General features: G+C 33.3%; 1 protein-coding gene across 2 annotated transcripts; it reads left to right on the top strand.

The window, feature by feature from the left end:
* Nucleotides 1-2,102: 2,102 nt before the first annotated feature.
* Nucleotides 2,103-15,042, top strand: fgf7 (fibroblast growth factor 7). Of its 2 annotated transcripts, none has more exons than XM_041219359.1 (4): nucleotides 2,103-2,243; nucleotides 2,812-3,394; nucleotides 12,508-12,611; nucleotides 13,019-15,042. In XM_041219359.1, exons 2-4 carry the CDS (start codon nucleotides 3,109-3,111, stop codon nucleotides 13,211-13,213), a joined length of 585 nt encoding a protein of 194 aa, XP_041075293.1. In that variant the 5' UTR covers nucleotides 2,103-2,243; nucleotides 2,812-3,108; the 3' UTR covers nucleotides 13,214-15,042. The 2 variants fall into 2 exon arrangements, with proteins under 2 accessions (XP_041075293.1, XP_041075294.1); XM_041219360.1 differs by lacking the exon at nucleotides 2,103-2,243 and adding an exon at nucleotides 2,414-2,529.
* The last annotated feature ends 7,376 nt before the right edge of the window (nucleotides 15,043-22,418 follow it).

The following is a 22,418-nucleotide window of genomic DNA, read 5'->3' as shown; positions in this document are numbered from 1 at the left end:
GCCTGACATTCTCCTCTAGAATCTTCTGATACAGTGCAGAATTCATGGTTGTGTCAATGATGGCAAGCCATATAGGTCTTGAGGCAGCAAAGCAGCCCCAAACCATCACACTTTCTTCTATTCAAACGCAGTGTTTGGTTTTCGCCAAAAATAACGTTTCTCATTGAGGCCAAAAAGTGCTACCTTTTTGATTCATCTGTCCAGAGAACATTATTACAGAAGTCTTGTGGATCATCTCTGTGCTCTTTGGCGAACTTCAGACGGGCAGAAATGTTCTTTTTGGAGAGCAGTGGTTTTCTCCTGGCCATACTTCCATGAACACCATTCTTGTTCAGTCTTTTTCTGGTAGTTGAGTCATGAACACTAACATTAGCCAAGGCGAGAGTAGCCTGCAGATCCTTGGATGTTACTCTAGGGTTCTTTGTGACTTCCTTGATGATTTTCCGATTTGTTCTTGGAGAGATTTTGGTAGGACGACCACTCCTGGGTAGACTGATTGTGGTCTTGAACTTTCTCCATTTGCAGACTGTCTGACAGTGGACTGGTGGAGCCCCAAATCCTTAGAAATGGTTTTGTAACCCTTTACAGACTGATGAGCATCAATAACTTTTTCTGAGGTCCTCAGAGATTTATTTTGATCATGGCATGATGTGTTTCCACACACCTGTACGGTGAAGACCACTCACAAAGTTTCTGATCTTTATATCTTTAAACTCACCCCTGAAGATCTACCTAATTATTTAAACACCTGATTCTAATTATCCCCTTAATTGAGCTGATAAAACCAGGGGTTCACTTATTTTTTCTCATACCCTGAATCTTAATTACTCACTAATTCATACATCATTTTGTTTCAAAAGACATGGAATTGGTTAATATAAACCCTATTGGATATTTAAGAAAAGACTGGTTTTGATTCAAGAAGGTTATCATGGTAAAACTATGGAATTTCCATAATTATCATTGGGGTTCACAAACTTTTTATCAGCACTGTAACTGTGCCAATTAGTTACATTTATATATATATATATATATATATATATATATATATATATATATATATATATATATATATATATATATATATATATATATATTATATGTGTGTGTGTGTGTAAATTTAGATTACAAATACTTTGTACGGAAATCTTGTTATATTCGACCATGACAATAGATAAGGTTAAAAAAATTACTAACCTGCTCTCAGTAGAAATATTGTCTTTCTATTAAAATAAGACAGATACCGATTCAGACAGGGTAAAATTCAGACTCAGATAATCAGTTCTATTCATAGTAAAGGCAAATTGTTGAATGCCTTTCTTTAATTTAAAAATAAGTCTTTTTTTATTCATTAGAAATGTAAGTTATGTAAGCAGAAAAAAAAAAAAAAAAAAAATGCCAGTCCCTTCTGGAGTTTTCTAAAAGTAATCTAGCAATGATTTGTCTAAATAGATCAGGTGTTGATAAGTGCTGATTGCTTTAAGAAAAGCAGACTTGCCTAGTGCAAAAGTTTCTCACACTACAGCCAGCACGCAATGCTTTCTGCTCCCTTGGGGAATAGACCATGAAGTACTATGTAAACTTCTGAAGTGTTGAGTACAAGAATATGCCAGGTGCTTAAAAATGTAAATCCTGGTTTCAGATATAAATACAGCAGTAAAACGGAGGGTTTCCTAAACAAAATAATACTTTATTTAAAATTACATCTGCTGATCTCTTCCTTGAAGTGTCTTGCAATTACAGTACTTTACTTTTTAAAACCTGTTGAAAACAATTTAGTGGCACAATAATATTCGGAAACATTTTTCATGTAAAATCTGACTGAAATAAAAATAAAAAAACAAAAACAATTGTTGGAAACACAAACTTGATATATAGCCCAGCAATATAAACTATTAAAGTTCATAGCTCTCTCTGATGACCATTTGGATGCCTGACAAAAAGAAACAAAAGACTTTTTTTCCCCCTCTGTTCATGTATCCAAGTGACAGCTGACTGGCTGAGATCTAATTGCCTTCAAGTGAGGTCAGCAAAAGGCATTTATTGAAGTGCACTGAACAACAGACGGAAGATGCACAGAAAACCCCTTCTTAAGTTAGCACTTAATATGGAAACAATTATGAGTCCACGGGAGTCTCTTCTGGATTGAGAAATAGGCTGTAGCTGTAGAGAGACTTGTTGCGAAAGACAGAAAATAGAAATGGAATATTGTTATTTAGAGCTGTCTTCTGAGAACAACAAAAGTAAGTTTTGGGGGTTTTTTTGCAATACAATCTGTTGACAGATTTTCCTAAATTTCATATTGTCAAACGCTATTCAGAGTTTAAATGTTACTTATGGGAATGTGAGAGTAGAAATTTGGCTACTATTCAGAGTATGTTTACACGTGCAAAGATGACAAAGAGGTGGTACTGAAAGTCTCCAGTCTGTCCAGACGTCTAAGCAAGAGAAATGTGGGCAGTTCTCCGGAAAGAGTTTGGTCAACCACAAAAGTGTCAATGATTACAAATGCTTGACTACAAGTATGAGGTGAGCAAATAAAGGAAAAACTAAAGCAGATGTGTAATATTTATTTTACCATTGCAGCTTAGTCAAAAGCTTATTAATTTACATCTGCCTCTAACTCAAGACGATCATCCCGGTTGTTATAGCAACTGTCATCCAAATTAATCTGGAAAAGGAAACTTGCGTATTTAACCTTTGTTTTTAAACATTGTTCCAGAGTTAGTGTACAACTCCAGCTGTGATTCATGTGTAAGAAAGACATTAGTAATTTGGTAAAATTGCTCTAAGTGTTATTTTTACTTGCAGCTCTGTTACTGTCAAGAGTGTCATCCCAATCTATGAATTCAATAGCAAGGAAATCCACAACTGGCAACATTGCTTCAGACTCTTTCATTCAGGTTGAAGACTGACGACAACAAAGGATTACAGAAGACAATTTTCTTCATCTTTAGTGAAAAAAGGGGGAACTATACTTCAAAAACACCAAGCTAAACAACACTATTTAAGACTTAGAAGCCAGGTCAAGGACCTAGCAGCAATAGCCTGCTTTTTTAATTTACATTTCAGTATGTTGTTCGTGAATACCCAGAGCATTGTATTATAATGCGCAAATGGATGCTAAAATTGATCCTGCCAACTTTGCTTTCCAGACTGTACTTTCACATTATCTTTCTAGTGGGCAGTGTGTCTTTAGCTTGCAATGATATGACTCCAGAGCAACTGGTTGCAAATCCGAACTGTTCCAGTCCTGAACGGCACACAAGAAGTTATGACTATATGGAGGGAGGGGATGTACGAGTGAGGAGACTTTTCTGTCGGACACACTGGTACCTGACAATTGATGAAATGGGCAAAATCGAAGGGACAGGCGAGCAAAACAACAGTTACAGTAAGTACCTTATTTTGAGTTAGATAACATTTCTGTATGACAATGTTTTCTAGTAGTGTATCTGTTTTTATATACAAGGTAAAGCACAATATAGTCTCTGCTATTTAAAAAGCACAAGTCTAATAGCATTCTCTACTGCTGGCATATGTTAATATGTATCCAGCATGTTGTGAAGCTCATAATAGATTAATTGCGGGTGTTAAGCATTACCAAACAGCAAGCATTCAATAACAACTGGAACAGCCTAGTCTGAATGTTTGCAGGGCTTTCTCTCTGGGTATCTGTGTCTCACATGTAAAATTTAAATATTTAAATCTGACAATCAAAATGCTTTGGTTACAACATTTATGACCACAGTCTTAAGACCAACAAAAAATGTGCTACTTGTTGCATACAATTTTGTAAAGTATAAACTAGAATATTATATTGACTGTGTACTACAAATGTAGGTCTATTGGTATACAAGCCTGCATTCCATATTTTAGGGATTATTTAATTTTGTAACCAGACAACAAGAGAAAAAAAAATTCAAAAAAGTGCTACTAATAAAATGTTACAAGGTCTTGATAATAACTTAAACCCAAAGCCCCTTTCATACTTGCACTCCTAGCCGGGTCACAAACCTGTGTAATGTAAAACCAGGTCCTAGGTCCTCAGGATGTGGGTCGACAGGCTTTGACCCAGGTTGAGTCTGACAAAATACATGATGGCTGTTCGTAAGCAGACAAAATAACAAACAGCCATGACTGTGTGAAGATTTCACTTCAGCAAGGAACATTTCTGTTTATTTTGTTTGAGTGTTGGTTAACATATAATGCACTGCATATGAAAAATTCCTGCTTGTGAGGCTGGATTTAAAAATATATATAGACAGAGAGGGGTGGCTAATCATTGTATCTGAAATGGGAATTACAGGGTTAATGAATCTAGTAAAAGTTACAGGTTGTAGCTTTGCCAGGATATTGTGATTCTATGAAGTTCCTGACAGGAGACTCAGTTATAAGGACAGCGTCCCTTTTAAAACAGCATATATTAACAGAATGACAGTTATAAAGTACAACAGGTGCATAGTTTGTCATAGTGAATGTTCCAGTATTATTTTATATGTCATGTTATATAAAATATGCATTTATCACAGTTTACCATGCTTTAATATTATTTACTATTCTTACTCTACCATGTTTTCACTACACTTTGTTATAAAGCAAATTACCTTTGTACTTACTGCAAAATTATGGGTCAGTATTACATATGTGATGATAGTCGTATTTACCATGTGATAATCATTTGACTTCCACTGCCAAACCCCAAGTATAGAAATCATCTTATGCTGTTGTAATTCTTAGCCTTTCCCATAAACTGGTAACTGGAAAACAAGCACTATGTTTTGTCTTCACCACCTGTTTCAGAACATATGGAAGTAAGAATGTATTTGGTTCTTGTTCCTCCTGATAATACTGTATACTCTAGAGTACTTTCCGGTACTCAGTAAAATGCTCACTTTTTATTACACCAATTTAAACCCGCAGTGGTACAATCATGTTGAATTTTTATAGAAAACAAACAGATTCTTTGGGGGCTGTTTAGCACATTCCTCCATGATCAGAAACAACTCTAGTAGATAAAAAAAAAAAACACAACCACAAAAAAACAACCGGTCATTAAAGAGTTACAAAGGGCAGCCCTCTCCCTCATAACTACCAAATTTTCAACTCTTAAAAATGTTGCCGTGACAGGCTACATCTTTAGCGTGGATGGAAAAGTCCCTTGCGTAACAACTGGCGTTGCAAAACGGGGAAATTGATACACACAGATGTGGCTGGCAACTGCACGCACAACACATAAGGAAACAAGCAGTAGTTTGATGAAAGCAGCATGCTGTATGACTACTTAGTTATTATTCAAGATTCATATTTCTCAGTTTATACAAACAAAAGTTAGTACACATTATGATAAGTTTGGCACAACATTAACAAAATTAATACTTTTAGATGAACTGTACCTGAGTTCAGTTTAAAAACAAATGCCCTATATTAAAAACGATATATATATATATATATATATATATATATATATATATATATATATATATATATATATATAGATATATATAGATATATATATATATATATATATATATATATATATATATATATATATATATATATATATATATATATATATATATATATATATATATATATATATATATATATACCCTTATAAAGCATACCATAGTAAAAGCATAGCAAAGTGTACTAGAGCATAGTGAAAGCATGGGAAAGCATAGGTAAGCATTGTAAAGACCAGGAAGATACGGTAAAGCGTATGTAACATCATGGCAAACCACTAGGGTAAATGCACAGCATAATCATGAAAAAGCATGGGCAAACTGCAAAATTACTGTGCAAATTTACTGTGGTTAATGTTTTTAAGGGTTAACTTAGCTTGAAACATTATTTATAAAATATATAATAACTGGTTAGTGTTATTTGAAATACAGTATTTTGAATGTATAATAGGCTAAATCATGGACAGCAAAGAAACTAAAAGCCATTACTCAAATTCCAAATGTATTTTTTTTTTTTTTGAAAAAAGAAAAAAACTGATTTTGTTCTGACAACTGTGTCTTTTTCATCTCATACCTGACTGTAATTGATTACCATTAGACCAAAAAACATTATGGAGAGTTAATAGGACGTCAGCATTTGCTGGGGTTCAAATCCATTACACAACTAAGTGCATTTTCATCTGGGAACAGTTAAGGCCAACAGTGAGAGTATGTAGAAGGGGAATGGGTCCCAAGTGGCAGCAAGGGGAAGTGCTCTGCTCTCATTAATCTGAAGGGGTGCACTGTTGAGACAGTGCAGAGCAGTGTGTGTGTGTGTGCGTGTGGTGCTAGGGTCAGGCTTAAGTTCACAGTTATAGATTTTCAGTCTTTATAAAACTCACAAGTTATTCTGGAACCAATGCAGAGGTAAGCATTTGCTTTATAGCCTTTATTTCACAATTCTGACACTGGGAATCACGGAAGTCTGGATTTTTTTAGTTATCAAGACAGAGATCTTGCCAAAGTCATTTTGTTTTGGCACTGTACACAAGGTTTCCCCAACAACAAGCTTATTTATACTAGTATTTGTAACGATGAAGCATCAAACACAACATTCCTGATTCAAATAAAATGGGTAGTGCCATAAATCTATTTTACAGAATTCCACAACAGAATCTGTGTGGCATAAATCAAAAGTAAAGAACAAATATAAAACCTGCAAATGTTCAATAAAAGTCTCTGTGTATTTTTGTTGCTAAAGAAAGCCAAATAAATGGATTTATTTCTTTTCATGTTTTCACTTACTGTATATAGCTTTAACCCTATCATTTTCAAAATCCTCAACATTCATTTCCAACTGTTTTACTGCATTATTTGTTATTAAATCAACATAAGCCTCATTAAAAAGTTCAAAGGCACAGTGATTCAGTTAGTGAATTTAAACATAACATTCTGGTGGTTGTCAGATACATGTACTGAACTGTAAAAGTTTCTAGATTTACTTAACAGTAACAAACAAATTATGTCTGGGTTCAGTCTTTATTTTTCATTGAGGCTGAAATTTCACTTTGCATGCAAGCCAATTACCCCACCCAGCAAACCACTCACCCTGAAAAGTTATCAACTTTTCTTTGAGCAAACAGGCAACTTTTTGGAGAATTTGTTTGGGTTTTGTGTGCTCGTGTTTCAGCAGAGATTAGATTTTGATTGTTATCATAATTTTTAAATAGAATAACTTTTTTTTTTTTTTTACAGCATGTTTTACCTATTTACTGTTTTGTTTCTAGCATTGCATGCAGCTTCCAACTCATAATTACCAGTATGAGCAGTATATATTTAGCTATTAATATGGAAATTAATAAAAGAAGTGTACATTTATTGTTGCACATTATTGTTGCTTGAAAGAACTGTATTTATTTATTTTTTAATATAATTTAACGCTGTTTTTAGATAGCAAAATGGCAATGATAATCACATCACATTGTGGTAAGAACAGAGGCAGTTGAAATATGCAGACACAGATAATCTTCTGAAAAAGCTAAATTGGCATACTTTTGGACATTATGTCGTAATTAACTACAGAACATTTTCAAATACGAATAATTGTTACTGAGGAGGCCAGATGAAAAAAAAAAAAGTTCTTCAAATTAACTGTTAAGAATAATTACTGTTACAATTTCTAACATTATTTGATTAATTTAGGCATGACATTGTTTGATATAGTGTTAGAAGCCATTCAGAACATTTCAAATACTGCAAACAAAGGCCACAGACTGTTGACATTTCTCTGCAGAAATCTTTGTTAATTTTCCTACAATTTTTCTGCAGATTTTGAATGCCTATACCTGTCAGGATAACATCTGCATACTTGGTAACATATTGTAATCATATTTTATAGTTTCAGCAGAATTCAAGTAAATAACTAAATTAAAATATATTGTGTCCCTATCTTTTACAATTTTGAAAGTTAAAAAAAAAAATCAGACCTGTTCAGCTGATGTTCCACATACAGTCACTTTCAAATGATATAGACGTAAACAAAGTCTCAAAACTTTTTACTACATTTGTCCAGCCCCCCCCCCCCCCCCCCCCCCCCCCCCTGCCCCCAGTGGTGTCAGAAGAGTAGTCTGTGCATACAAGGATCAGTTGTTCACCGGATTTCTATGTATTTAACAAGAACCAAATCAAAGCAAGGTGGGTTTTGAGTCTATTCAGGGAGGACAGAATTGAGGATCAGCCACAAATTAGTTTACTTAGCCAAAGGCTGATCCAAAATGGTAAGATAAATTTGTTCAAGCTGGGGAGAAATGTTATGAGGCTCCCTGAACAGCAGAGCTAACATTTGCAACCCATATGTGAATACTAGCATCTCCTTATATCTACTAAACAGTTGCAGTGGCAGAAACTTAAGCAGTCATAAAGTGCACATTGTGTGATGTGTGTAAAATCCCTCTATTTCAGCTTTGAGACATCCAGCATTGTTCCTACTAAGCTGTATATGTTTTAGTGGCACGCTACATTCTCAAAAAATGTTTAAAAAAAAAAAAAAAAAAAAAACACACTGCCAAGGTTTTAGCCCAATCATCCTAGATATTATTCACTGTAGAACTTTGCAAGTGATACATCTAGAGCAGGATCAAATGTTTCTGTAAGCCACAGACAAAACAAGCATTATTGCATTTCTCAAAAATTCCTCAAAAGTGAAACAACTGAAGCCTTTGTAAAGAGCGGAGCAGAAAAACCTATAGTCAAAAAAGGGTTATCACCTAGCACATGACAATAAAGACCATATGTGCTGCACATTGTGCAGGTGTACTTGTCAAGGAGGATAGGCATTTTGTAATATTAGTGATGGTAAGGCAAACTAATCAATTTTAAACATGTCCAAACATCTTTATTAATGCTAGCAGTTTATTGTAAACAAATGTCTAAACCCACTGGGTTTTTCTTTGGATAGAAAATATCCATAAAGCTATTTCTTTAAAATAATTCCAACAAACATTTACAAATTATTAGTCAGATAATAGGACATATAGAAAATAATAAAATACACTAATGTACTGTGTTTACTGACATAAACCCACAATACATTTTACTATAACATTCAAGTGCATGCATATTATGAGAGTCCTTTGTCCCTACAGCTAATGTCTTGCCATCTCTTATCACAGAACATTGATACTGCCACTTATCCTAATACACTGAAAGTGACTTCACGCGAGTAAATGTACAGCCCTTCAATGAATGCCCAAATCTATTATTGTACTATTCTGTTGTATTGCATGTGGTTTCATGTAGGGTCAGTTACTACCTAACAGCAACACTGGTACCAGAAAAAAAAAAAAAAAAAGAAAAGAAACTTGTAAAACTACTGTATAGTAAAATCTTTCACTTGAAATGTTACCACACTTGCTTTCATACATGCAGCTTCACAATACTAGTAAAAAGTACAGTATTTTGTTTTAAGAAAGCATATGTTGTATTTTCTTTAAATTGCATGTCAACAATTATGTTTTATTAGCCTTTCTTGGGACTTTACAGCTTTTGCTTTTGTGGAAGTAATCCATACCATCTGAAATTCTACAGGTTTAACAAGCCAGTAAATTAGAAAATGATTTGTATGCTGTTTAGTTTTATGCAAAGCAGACATGCATTGGCTAACATTAATATGAACATGTCTGGATTACTAAATATTTGCTGTAACTTAATCATCTAAACGTTTTTTGCAAGTATAAGTGTCTATGCTTTGAAATAACAATCTCTGCTGCCTGTTAACAGTAAGGTGACCCAAGTGGTAATGTCACAACACAAAGGATGGACAGCAATCATTCATGTATGATTGAGGAAGACAGAAGTGGCACGTATCTGAAAAGTGTAAAATCTAGCATCAGAAAAGGCAATAACCATGATAGGGACCTGTATCCATTTCCTGAACAGGCACAGCACAGGCAGTTCTTGGCCAGTCTGACATCTAGCCCCAACAAGCAATTAAGTGACCTGAAAGGACAAGCTACTGGCTTTACTGGTTTAGCTGTTAAAAATTAATCATTTTTCAACAAAATTGACAAAAAGTCACATGTACCTCTTTTTACTCCAAGTGGTTATAATAAGCAAAGGTTATACTTAGCAAACTTCATTTCATTCATTTGCAGTTTCAGATTCTGTCCTCCATGGTTTTCCAAAAGATATTAAAATGAAACTGAGTTTTTTGTTTGATTAGATAAGTTTGGAGATTTAAAATAAATACAGAGTATGGTGCAACTATTCAAAAGTGTACTGAAGTTATACAATCACCTGCTAATGTTGACATTTTGTTGTATGCTTGCATGATCTCAGATCTCTAAGATAAACCATAAAAAAGTGTGTGTGTATTTATTTAATTTGTTCAGAGCTAGAATAATAGATTTGTACTTTTCCTATACAAAGTTGTGTAAATATTTTAAAGACTCCCATGGATTTTTTTCTTCACCACGCAATACCGTCTACCAATTCACAGCTCAGTCTGGTTTTAATTTAACAAGGAAACTGGAACATATCAAATAGTACACATGGGAATGATTCAGGTACTTTGACAAAATTACGAGAATAGCACAAGTTTTTCACTTGCACGTAAGACTACAGATCATAATTTTCATGAAGGGCAAACAGCTTTCACTACAAAGAGTTGAATGTGTATTATTGTGAATCTCTTGGAGAACATTGCATGTATTAGAGATTTTATCCTTGTAAAATAATATGTTTTAAATTCTGGTTTTTACTTTGTCCCAAACCCAGGAATTCTAGCCTTAGAGAATAATAACATTTTGTTTCTGTTTTTTTTTTTTTTACTATGAAAATAAGTTTACTCCTTTTATTATTTGACACTACTGAGACCTCTTAGGTTTGTGGTCTTAAAATAGGCCATACACATGCAATGGATGCATACTTAGGGTTAGAGAAGTCAGTTAACTCAAGCAGTGTTGACAGTGTAAGACACAATTCTATAACTAGAAACTTTTGAAGAGGTCTTGGGATTTAAGTTAACTAAGGTTCCAGAGAAAGTTTAATATGCTAAAAGATATGTCATTTACTACCAGGATTTAAAAGCCACTTCCCATTTATTGAAGGTACATTTTAATTAATCTTTTTAAATAGCAATGTGCAACAGTACTATTGACCTTATTTTTCAAAGATAAAACTATAGGAAGCTAAACAGGTAAAGTAGATGTTTTGGTTAGTTCCTTCTGCTTTTTTTCCCTATAAGTAATCAATTCAAGAAAAGTTCAGTTTAAAAAATAAATGCAAACAAATGAGACAGTTTCCTTGATTAATTCACTAATATCACTTTACAAAGTCTGGAGTATATAGAAACTGTTTTTCAATCACAGTTAAAAATATTGCAACCATATTTTGTTTTTTTCAGTGATAACTGAGACTTCAAAATGTGTTACCTCTTATAAACATCTGTAACAATGTCAGCCACCCTTTAAATATTTTTTAAATACAACCCAACACAATAAAAGGTTCCCTGGTAAGTACTCTCTTCATGTGATGTGGGTTATATTTACTACTCTAACCATGTGACCTACAGCACGGGAAGTGATTTGATATCTAAAACTATAGTTTTATATATATATATAATTTATATATATTAATATCTATATATATATATGGGTATATTATATAGTCCCTATCAATATATATATGAGAATATATTATTTTAGTTAAATATATGAGAAAAGAAAGTTGTATATCATGAAAATAACAAAATACCATCAGCACAACAGATCAGTGATAGTGTTACCAATGCTAATGAGGTAGAAAATGTATTTTAAAGCCTAAACTTAGAACTTGTTTGTGAAATGTTTTTATGTACATGTCTTTATGCAAACTGTATGGGTTAAATTTCATCACTTCATACTTTATATTCCATGGTTCAGAACATAACCAACAGTCTCAGCTTTTGAAGGGTAGGTTCCTTCAGCTATTTCAGCCATTTTTGTCAGTTTTTCGTTAAGTATATGGAAATTACAGCGGTATGTAATTCAATATGGTAACATAACATTATTCAACAGGTTTCATTCGACAGTCATTGGACTGTGTTTATTGTACATTCTAAGGCTTCAATCTGTGTAAAAAGGTGAACATTTTCCCACAGGCTTCTTTTTTACGTGGTATTTTGTGTCAGAGAATACCTAAATATACTTACTTCAGTTTGCTGTGGTCTCTAATTTGGAAAGTTTCAATTCAGACCCTCAGAGAAACTGACAGCTGCACCATAAAAAAGTACTGTTGTTTTGTGGGTACAAAGAGTTCAGCTACAGTACAAAAGCTACAAACTAGCGTGCAAAGCAAACGGGAAGGGGCAGTTATTTTTTCCTCAGGGAACAATCTTAAATCTGCTACCCATATGTGCAATTGCATGAGCTGTGTTTTTTGTAATGGCCACCCAAACCATTTAACAGCTTTTAATAAAACCAGAAGTATCACAAACTGATTAGCAGCAGAGACCCCTTCATGTTTCTATAACCAATGATTGCCACAGCAACAGTTTAACGACTATCTATCTTTTGATTCATTGCAGGTATTCTGGAAATAAGGACTGTCTCAGTTGGAATTGTGGCAATCAAAGGGGTAGAAAGTGAATACTTCCTGGCAATGAATAAGTCTGGAAAATTATATGGCAGGGTAAGGGTTCTTGAAAGAGATTTTCTTACTTGCGAGTGAAACTTCCTGTTCTACTTTTCTATTTTAAAATGTATTTAAATAACTTCAAACTATATAATGTGAAAGTAACACAATTTTTACTATTTATATTTTAATATTTTAATATTTAGTTTTAGAAAATTCCTTGTACAGCAGTCTGAATAGTATATATGTTGTTGTCATTTGTAACATAGTTTATTTAGTATAATTATAAATATATTGCTAAACATGTTGTATTACTCTTTTAAAATATAAATGTAGAACATGTAGATATATTTGTTCTGACTAAACTCTTGATAGTTGTTATATCATTCACCATTTTTAATGTGATAAGAAAAGGAAAAAAAAAAATAATAAATGTGTACTGTTCTTCTTTTTGTAACACACAGAAAACCTGCAATGAGGACTGCAACTTTAAGGAAGTGATTCTAGAAAATAATTACAATACATATTCCTCTGCAAAGTGGACTCAAAAGGGCAACGACATGTATGTTTCCTTGTCAGTCAAAGGTGTAGCGATGAAAGGCAAAAAGACAAAGAAGGAAAACAAAGCATCTCATTTCTTACCTATGCCAATAACCTAATTCCCCCAAGACGACATTGCTACAGTATACACGACATGTTAATTTCCAGCAACAAAAAAAAATATTCTACGCAGTAACAAATGCCTTTATAAAGTAAGCTGGGATAACTACTGAAAAGTGAACAAGCTGGACTTGCATTTCCGAAGAACTTTTTTTTTTTTCAAATGACTTTATAAAATGTTCGGGAAGACAACACTTTAATGTTTATAAAAAATTTGATTTTGAAAGTGGCAGATTAAAAAAAAAAAGAAAAAAAGTTTAACAGATGAAAGTTGCTTTTTTGCCTATTTAAGTTGCATTTATGACCTGCTATTCTGGCCACTTTTGATATATGTAACTGGCTAGTGCCTTGATTAGTTATTTACATGGCTGCTAAAGTTATTCAAAGGGAAGTGATATAAATGTTATTTAAATTATATACAATTTTGAGGCTGCTGGAGTAACTATTGTTGAATCAACAAATGGACAGTTATAAATAGAGGAACAGTACTTTAAGCTTTGGTTGACTGTCCCTTTACACACATTACTAATATAAATTTAAAAAAATAAATAAACATTAGCTTAAAATACAAGGCACTGTATTGCTAAGAACTTTTTATTCAAAGCATTCCGCAAATCATGAGGTAAGTTTACATGTTGCTTTAAATCTGATTTTATCACTCTGCTGTCATGCATAAATTATGCCAAAGCACACTTTTTGCTCTAACTGGTAAGACAAGTAAGCAAATGGAGGTAAATTAAACACAGTAGGGCTTACATCTGTGCATGTATTGTTTATATAAATAGGGTTATTTTTGTTTGACATCTGCATAAACATTATAGATAGCTCAAATGGGTGTCATGACTAGAAAAATTGGACTTGCATTATGTATTAAATAAGCACATTTCCCCATTCCCATAATAAAATCTCCATTATCTTGTAGACTTGATTTTAATGGCTGTGTATGACAACATTATCATGCTAGTAAATTTCGAATTAATTTAAATAGTCCATTTGTATTGCAAACTTTTCATGACAAAGAAAAGCTACATGCAAAACCTATTTAGTCATGCTACAAGGAAAAGTAAGGGCAACGGAGCACTCCGAAATAGCATGACAACATCTTACTTTCAGATGTAACCTTAGCCACTGCTGGAAATGCAGTCTCATACAGTTTACTTCTGATACAATGTTGTTTATCTAATTATTAGGAACATTGCATTTTCCTTGATGTTAACAAAACACTTAATTTTTATATACCATGCTTCTTTATAAAACTCCAAACTTTAAAAAAAAAAAAAAAAAAAAAAAAAAAAAAAAAAACACATTATAGTCTCTATAGGCCAATAACATTAGCATGTGTTGAAGATTGTGTTTGAACTTTATTGTTGTATGTTATCTAAGTTGATGTTATTTATATACAATTCATATTAAGTTATGTCTGTTTCACATGTTTTTATGTCATGTTTCACAGAAGTCCTTATAAGCAGGCATGCATAGAAGCTTGTACACAATGCTCTTGCCAGTAAACACAGGATGGCAGGCAAAAAATGACAGCCCACACAAATTCCTACAGTAGAAGGCAAATAAGGGGCATAACAACATGCCATATATACAGTTTCACATTTTGCCAAATACAAATAATAGTGTTTCACAGAACAGTGCCAACATAAGTCCCACTCAAGCTTGTCAAACCCACCCATAAAAAGAATTGTTTTTGTAAAATAAGCATCATCACCACTGCTAAACTAATACCAGTGCAGTAAAATGTTATTATCTGAAGATGCAATTGTAAAATTTTTGTTTAAATAAGAAATAAAATAACTAAATGCTGTTGCATCTATGCAAATGCCTTTGTCTAGCATTATTGATCTAGGCATCGTGTTGTACTGTACCACAACATTTCTTGACCCAATATACTGCACATCACATTTTTTGCTATGTAGCTCCTTTCAAACACCGTTGCATGTTCTGCCAGTTCTCTTGTCAATTCTTTTTTCTATTCCTTAAGGTTATTATCTTCAAGTATTGCTCATCCTTGTTAGACAGATTTTTGGGTCTTCCAGTCCTGGGTTTATCAACTATAGATGATGTTTCTCTATACTTGCTGCTTATGCTTTGGATACTACACCTTGTTCCCTAATGTGATGAGTTTCTGCCACCAGGCAAATCATTTCTGGTGTGTTTCTTATCAATACAGTGCCTTGTATTAGGGTCTTCTGGGGTAAATATCATACCTTAACTTAAAGAGGCAACATTAATATGCAATGGGCATACAGTTACATTGGTTTTAAAAGGGTAATAGCAATATTTACATTATTTTTACAATATTTACAAGGTTTTAATTGACTAAGGTTCACAGTCATATTTTTTTAAGAATTTTCAAGTGTTTCAAATGCCCTTTTAAGCACTGAAAAATGACCTTTCCTGGCTTGGAACTGATAGGCTTGTATGTAAGAAAAATGAGCTTATGAACAAGGTTCTCCTCCCAATGGTATTTCTTACTCTGCCCATTTCATTGCAATCAGGCTCTAAATGGTCTCTATGTATACTTTACCTGGTCCTTTTTCTCTGATCACTAATGAAGGATGAGGATCAAATTAACCAGAGGTGCCTGAGGTTTACATTTTCTATAGTAAAAAAGCATACACACACACATATATATATATATATATATATATATATATATATATATATATATATATATATATATATATATATGCAGATATAGCTGCATGACATGAACAGAATGTCTACACATCCACTGCTATTGTAATATTGAGATAAAAAAGGGTTCATATTAGGTACTTTAAGTGAAATTGTATGTCTGTCAAATACAAGTATACTGCAGCTAAAATACTGGCAAACAGCCTCACACATGGAAATGTAGCTACAGCAAGGGCTTTACCTTATGGTTGGGTTCACATCTGGCTCAAAGAAAAATGACAGACAAAAAGGCAAGAATTGGAGTGTAAACCTCTGAATCAGTTTGAACAAAAAAAAAAAAACAGTCTGAATCAAGGTGAAGTGCCTATTTATGCCAAGTCACGCAAAAGCAGTCTCCGCAGATCATTTCTAACATGCTCAAAATTTAAATACATATAATTATCGTTTCAGCTTTTGTATGTGTATTTTTACATTTCAGCAACATTAACATTGACTTCTGGGCTTTTATGAATGTGCACATCTCCTTATGTGAAGCAGAACCAACACATATAACAACATGCTTAGTAAAATATCATTTTAGTTTGGCATTTAGTTTGTGTTACCCTTCACTGTTTTTCCTTTTTAAATTTTCACTTCGAAATATTATACTCATTAAATATAACAAGAATGCCAGTAACACACATAGCTCATCACGGCTGTAAAATCTAAATAAGAGCCATCAGAAAATGTTGATGACAATGACATTCTTCAACAGTATATACATTATAGGGAATGGGAATGGGAAGAGACTCCTGCAAAAATGGAAGCCTGGCATACAAACACACGGATATACGGACAGAAGCACCTTCACGTATCCTTACAATCCGATAGCCTCAATAAGTAATGCTCAACAATGTTAAAACAAGTTCCATTACAATTTAATGAAGTATTCCAAATGACATATACAAAAATGTAATTGCGACAGACAGACAGAAATCCCCTCCCCATATAGTCCCAAAATTATATACTCTCAATAACTTATGCTAAAAAATGTTAATACAAAGTTGGATAGGTATTCTTTTTTATACAGGAGAGAAATATGACACACACGTACTGTATAGACAAATGACCACCTCTTCTATATCACGGTGGCCGTGGATTTCTAGTGTTTCTTTAGCTTATAGATGCTCTACTTAGATTTAAAGCATATAATTCACAGACCTTCCCATGCATATATTTTACCTCCTAGAAACAACCTACTATTCTCTTGATAAAATTGTGCTATCAAAGTTTTAATGCTGTTCACTTGCTGTAAAACTCCCCCTCCCCCCCCGGTTTCAGGTTTTCCTTCGTTTCTGACAGTATATCAGCATTGCTTTATACAACTAAAATATTTTGTGCACAAGAGTATTACACAACCACTTAGTTATCTCATTTTTCCAAACAAACAAATAAAAGGGAAAAACAAGATTTGCTCAGTGGACCTGGGGGGGGTGGGGTTGGTGTCTGTCTATACTACTGTTATCCACCCTGTATTTTTTAAATAGGGTATTTACTTTAAACGTGCATTATGTTTGTGTTTTTGTAGCTAGAATATATATATATATATAGACAATAAATTATTTTATTTGAAATTATGCTTGATGTGTATTTGTGAGTATTTTAAATGTATTTTCTTACCAAATAATTTACAAGATAAATACTAAGTAAGACCAATTCAATGAATCTGTCAAGAAAACTTGGCTTCCCAACCAGCCAACCATAATCTACAAAGGCACCAAACGTTCATAAACTGGCATGGTGAAGCATGCAGCATCATATTAATCGGAAAGGGCTGACATTGCACCAAGCCTAATTTCTCTTTACTTCTCAATATGATATGTTATCATGTTTTATCTATGGATGTAAACCCCCTTAAGACAGCAATTTGCAATGTAGCAAAGTTAAAGGTGATTCCAGAGCTCTAAATGTAGTGCTGAAACAATTCCTGTATATATTTGGACACTGAGCTACAAGATTGCAGCATTCTGTAAACACAGTTTATTTAACAGCATGTCACAATATGGCAGCAAAACGTCCTACACAATTTTTATTAGATAAAAATACACAAACTGCCATAAAATGCACTTCCACATCTTAAAACAGTAATATTTACATTTTTCCTAAGGAAAAACTAAAACAAACTTCAAAACCCACTGTATTACTGGCTTCAATGCTGTACATTTACTTCTTTCAAAAAGGCATAGGATGAGCCAACATTAGTTTCACACTATGACAAATGATGATAATGTTATGGTTTGGGATTCGATTAGGTGAATGGATTTTATTATTGAGTTTTTTTTAAATATTTAGAAAATAATTATGAAGTAAAAAAAAAAAAAATCATAAAATCAGCATGACAGGACATATGGTGATAATCAAAGAATCACAGCCTGATGATTTTATTGCCATATTATAGGGAATGACTGGGTTTGCTATGAACAGCTCCTTGATCAGTATGAGGCACGTCTGATTCAATCTTGGAAAGTCTTGTTTCATTAACATTATGATCTATATTTGGTACGACAACTGCAGTCAACTGCAATATCTGGAAACACAACATAATCTGCCAATGATGTCATTTACAGAGAATGTTCATAATAATAAACATCAGCAGTTCATTGACAACTGAAATACAAAAGAAGCAGAATTCCACACACACTGCCTTGCTAGGGCTGACCTTAGGGCCCCCCAGATAAGGATCTCATGTGTCTTCTGTTGAGGCCACTGATGAAGTTTTAAAATACATAAATAGAGAGAAAAAGAGAGGAAAAATTAAGAGTGGATTGAAACACATTTCTCCTGTTGTTCTGTGTTTATTACTACCAATTATTACTTATGTATTAATATTTGTAAAACATTTAAAATGCATGCTAATTGAGCAGAAAGACAATATTTGTATTATTGTTACCCTAGAAAACATTTTACATTTTTTTTATGCAGTTCCCAAAAAAAAAAATTATACAATAAATAACAGCAGACTCTGTATTTACTTGGTCCCCCTAAGGGTCTGATGACCAAGAGAGCAAATGTCATGTTTTTAAATGCAGTATGTGAAGGTGCTGTTTTGTCAACGCATTCTACTGCTGTCAATCAGCTGTATTTCACAGTTCTGATTACATGATCATAACAGTGAATTACAAGACAGAACCTTAAATAACAGTACATCCTTTTATGAAAAAGAAAAACATTTAGAGTGTGAGCTAAAGGGGCTAACTCTATAATACGGATATGGAGTACCACAGGGATCAGTATTAGGTCCTCTGCTCTTCCTAATCTACATTAATGACTTAGATTCTGGTATAGTAAACAAATTTAGGACTGGCAAAAACCAGTCATTCAAAATGATGTAGAAAGCATTCAGCAGACACATGGCATATGACCTTTAATAGAGAAAAGTCTAAGGTGCTGCATGCAGACAATAAAAATGTCCATTATAAATACCATGTGGGTGATACTGCAATTGAAGAAGGACTCTATGAAAATGATCTAGGAGTTTATGTTGACTCAGAAATGTCTTCATCTAGACAATGTGGGGAAGCTATAAAAAAAGGCCAACAAAATGCTTGCACCAACATAACTGTGCTCTGTGTATATCAGAAAACAGTTAATAAAGAAAGGTAATGTGAATCCCAAAGAATGTCTAACCTTAGAAAACATTTCCACGTCAAAATGAAATTTGTGAGACCGTTACAACTTTATTCACATGAGAAATGCGTGTACATAGGTGTGAACTACTGAACTGGAAAAAAAAAAAAAAAAGAGTCTGGTCTTAGACAGAGTCTGGTCTCTTTATAATGGAGTTCAAAGAAACCGCAAAAGTGAAATTGCAATATTTATGAAATCATGCCGGCCACACATATGTTCAAGATATTGACACATTCTGTATAATAATGTCCTTTAAAATTGTATGTGTTTTTTATTCACTACAAGTTAACAGACGGCTTTAAAACAGCAGAAAGGAATCATGAGACATGTCTGTTATTGTGCTTAATCGTTCCAGTGTAGATATCAGCAATAATAAATGATAGAAGGCTTCATAGAACACTTCCAACTATCACAAGAAAGCAGTTTCTAACCAGTTCTTAACAATACATTCTTATAGTTAATTTCATTCAACAGTAACTAAAAAGTCTCTTTAACTGAACAAACAAAAGTTACCTAGATTTCATAATATGGACTAATAGTGGTAACTTTTGTTTCCATTGGCGCCAAATTGATGCACTCTCAGATCTCCCTAGTTAAATTATATTAGTTTTGCCTAATTCTACAAATTTGACATTAAGAGGAAGAATAATATTGCTTGCAAAATCAATCTAACCAGTGCTAAATGTGGTGTAAGGACTTTTTTTTATAAATCAGGCACATCGTTAAACTGTGTTCAGACTAGGCAGAAAAACCGATCCGACATCAATTCTAGACCGATATGACTATCCAGACTAACCCTCAGAATGGTCTGAGACCGGTTCAACTCAGGCCTGCTGCAGAGTAGTCAGATCAGCTTTAGATAGAACAGTTTTCACAAGATCAGGTCAAGTAGAGTCTGAGAAGACAAATAAGTTCTAGAATGGTTTGCTTTTCCAGCTTCATATTACTTGGTTGTTTGGTTCTAGTTTTGGAATAAAAAAATAAAAACAGGCATTTGTCTCTATTCAAATATCTCTATGAAATATATAAGACTGTAGGTGCTTTGAAAAATTGGCTCCCTGTTTGTACACAGTAGCTAGTCTGTTATTCAAAAAACATGTATTATAATGACTTAACATCACACACTAGGAACAAAAAGGGTTTTCTTAGAAAGACCACTTTAGAATTGTTCTCAGAACTACAAACATAAACTAAACCTTGAAAACAACAGATAAACCTCTTTGATGAGTCTGATAATATATTAGGTGTTACACCAAGAAAATGAACACAAACTTTTAAGCGCAAGCCCTATAATACTTAAAATAAGGTGCATTGTAAAGCACATATCATTCAGTGTCCTATGAGAACAGATGCTAGTCTTCAAATTGCTGTTCACTCATTAAATCTGGAAACATTTTTGTTTATATAGCAGAAATGAACTATAACATTTTACAGCTTTTTCCAAAGCTTTCTTTACTAAGTTTTTAGTTTATTTTTTTTTAACTGACCTTTTATAATATAAATATTTTTTTTTTTTTAATTTTCGCTAAATAAACTACTGTGGGTTCTGTTTTTGCCTAACAGTCCTTCACATGAAAATGGAAATTCCTGCGCTCCAGACAATTTCAAGGCACAGGTGATCGTCATAAACATGTGGTCTAAACCACAGGCTTCTGTACTTTTTATGACCTTTTACAGCTTTCATTATACACAGCATTGTTTAGTTTTTTTTTTTTTTTTATATAAGTTTGTTGTTTTGAAATACAGTAGCACCCCCATCTGTCTATAAAGAATGATGCAGTGATGTTTAATTCTTAACACATACTAAAAACGTTTGGTTCTGTTTTTAACAAACAAGATTAAGACAAAAGTTTTTGGGCATCACTTACAACCACTTGAGATTGATCTAGTCATGGGCACTTTCTCCATCTCTTGAGCGCTGGCAACTAATTGGTATAACCACTCGAGATTCCATTTCTTCCAAATAAATGCCAAAGGTTTTATCCCTAAGAAATGCACAAAAAGAAACATGCAAACCTAAAACATTAGTTTTTAAATGAAATACTGAACGGTGATTTTGAACGTATACTTTATAGAGAAATTAACATGAATATGAAAATACATGTAAGTCCCGCCTGCGAGGAGATCTATTGGGATGAGAAAGATTTAGCCTTAGTCCCTCCCACTAGTACTGTCCACTAAGGAAACTCTCTATGATATGTGGTCAAATAGAAAGAAAGCATCATTTTAAAGTAACACCTAAAAACATTGTGTTCACTGAAGCAAAAACTAAATATGGAAATATCAAAGCTACAATTAATTTGTATTTGTCAGGAAGATTACATACAGTCTTGCATGTCCACTAATAATTCATTAAAAAAAGTTTGCTCAAGATTTAAGAAACTTTTCAATACAGCACAGAAAACATACCTGAAACCCAAAGGCAGATCAGGTCAGTCAGTTCATTTTTAAAATCGTCACCAAAGTGATTGTGGGACTTTGAAAATGCTTCATAGAATGCAGAGAAAATGGCCTGAGCTAAACAATCAGCATATACCTTGAACAAAAAATAAAACACAAGTTTGTTAAAATCAGCTTAGTCTGACAGAATCAAATTAACAAATGTGAGTATTTTTCCCTACACACTGCATGAATAGAGATGCTGTTTTGGTTTACTGTATTATAGTTGATTAACAATAATTCTAGACTGAAAAAAACACATCCCACTTTAAACTATTCTATTTAGCTCAATCCTCATTGTACTCAACTGTAAGCATGTCCATACATGTTGTGTGTGTTAAAATATTAACAGGATATTTAATTTGTAATTAATGTACCTGAAAAAACTTGTCCTTTACATCCAAATGCACAGTCAGTAAAAGGGATACAAAGTTGTCAGCAATTCGATTGAAC

This window comes from Polyodon spathula, chromosome 19 (genome assembly GCF_017654505.1).
Source record: "Polyodon spathula isolate WHYD16114869_AA chromosome 19, ASM1765450v1, whole genome shotgun sequence".
Classification (NCBI taxonomy): Eukaryota; Metazoa; Chordata; class Actinopteri; order Acipenseriformes; family Polyodontidae; genus Polyodon; species Polyodon spathula.
This window is presented reverse-complemented; position numbering and strand designations above follow the sequence as displayed.

What these genes read in the sequence shown, in the direction of transcription:
- fgf7 (XM_041219359.1), top strand. Translation starts at nt 3,109, where the DNA reads ATGCGCAAATGGATGCTAAAATTGATCCTGCCAACTTTGCTTTCCAGA. An exon ending in CGAGCAAAACAACAGTTACA is followed by an intron (nt 3,395 to 12,507) that starts GTAAGTACCTTA and finishes GATTCATTGCAG; the next exon opens with GTATTCTGGAAATAAGGACT. An exon ending in CTGGAAAATTATATGGCAGG is followed by an intron (nt 12,612 to 13,018) that starts GTAAGGGTTCTT and finishes TGTAACACACAG; the next exon opens with AAAACCTGCAATGAGGACTG.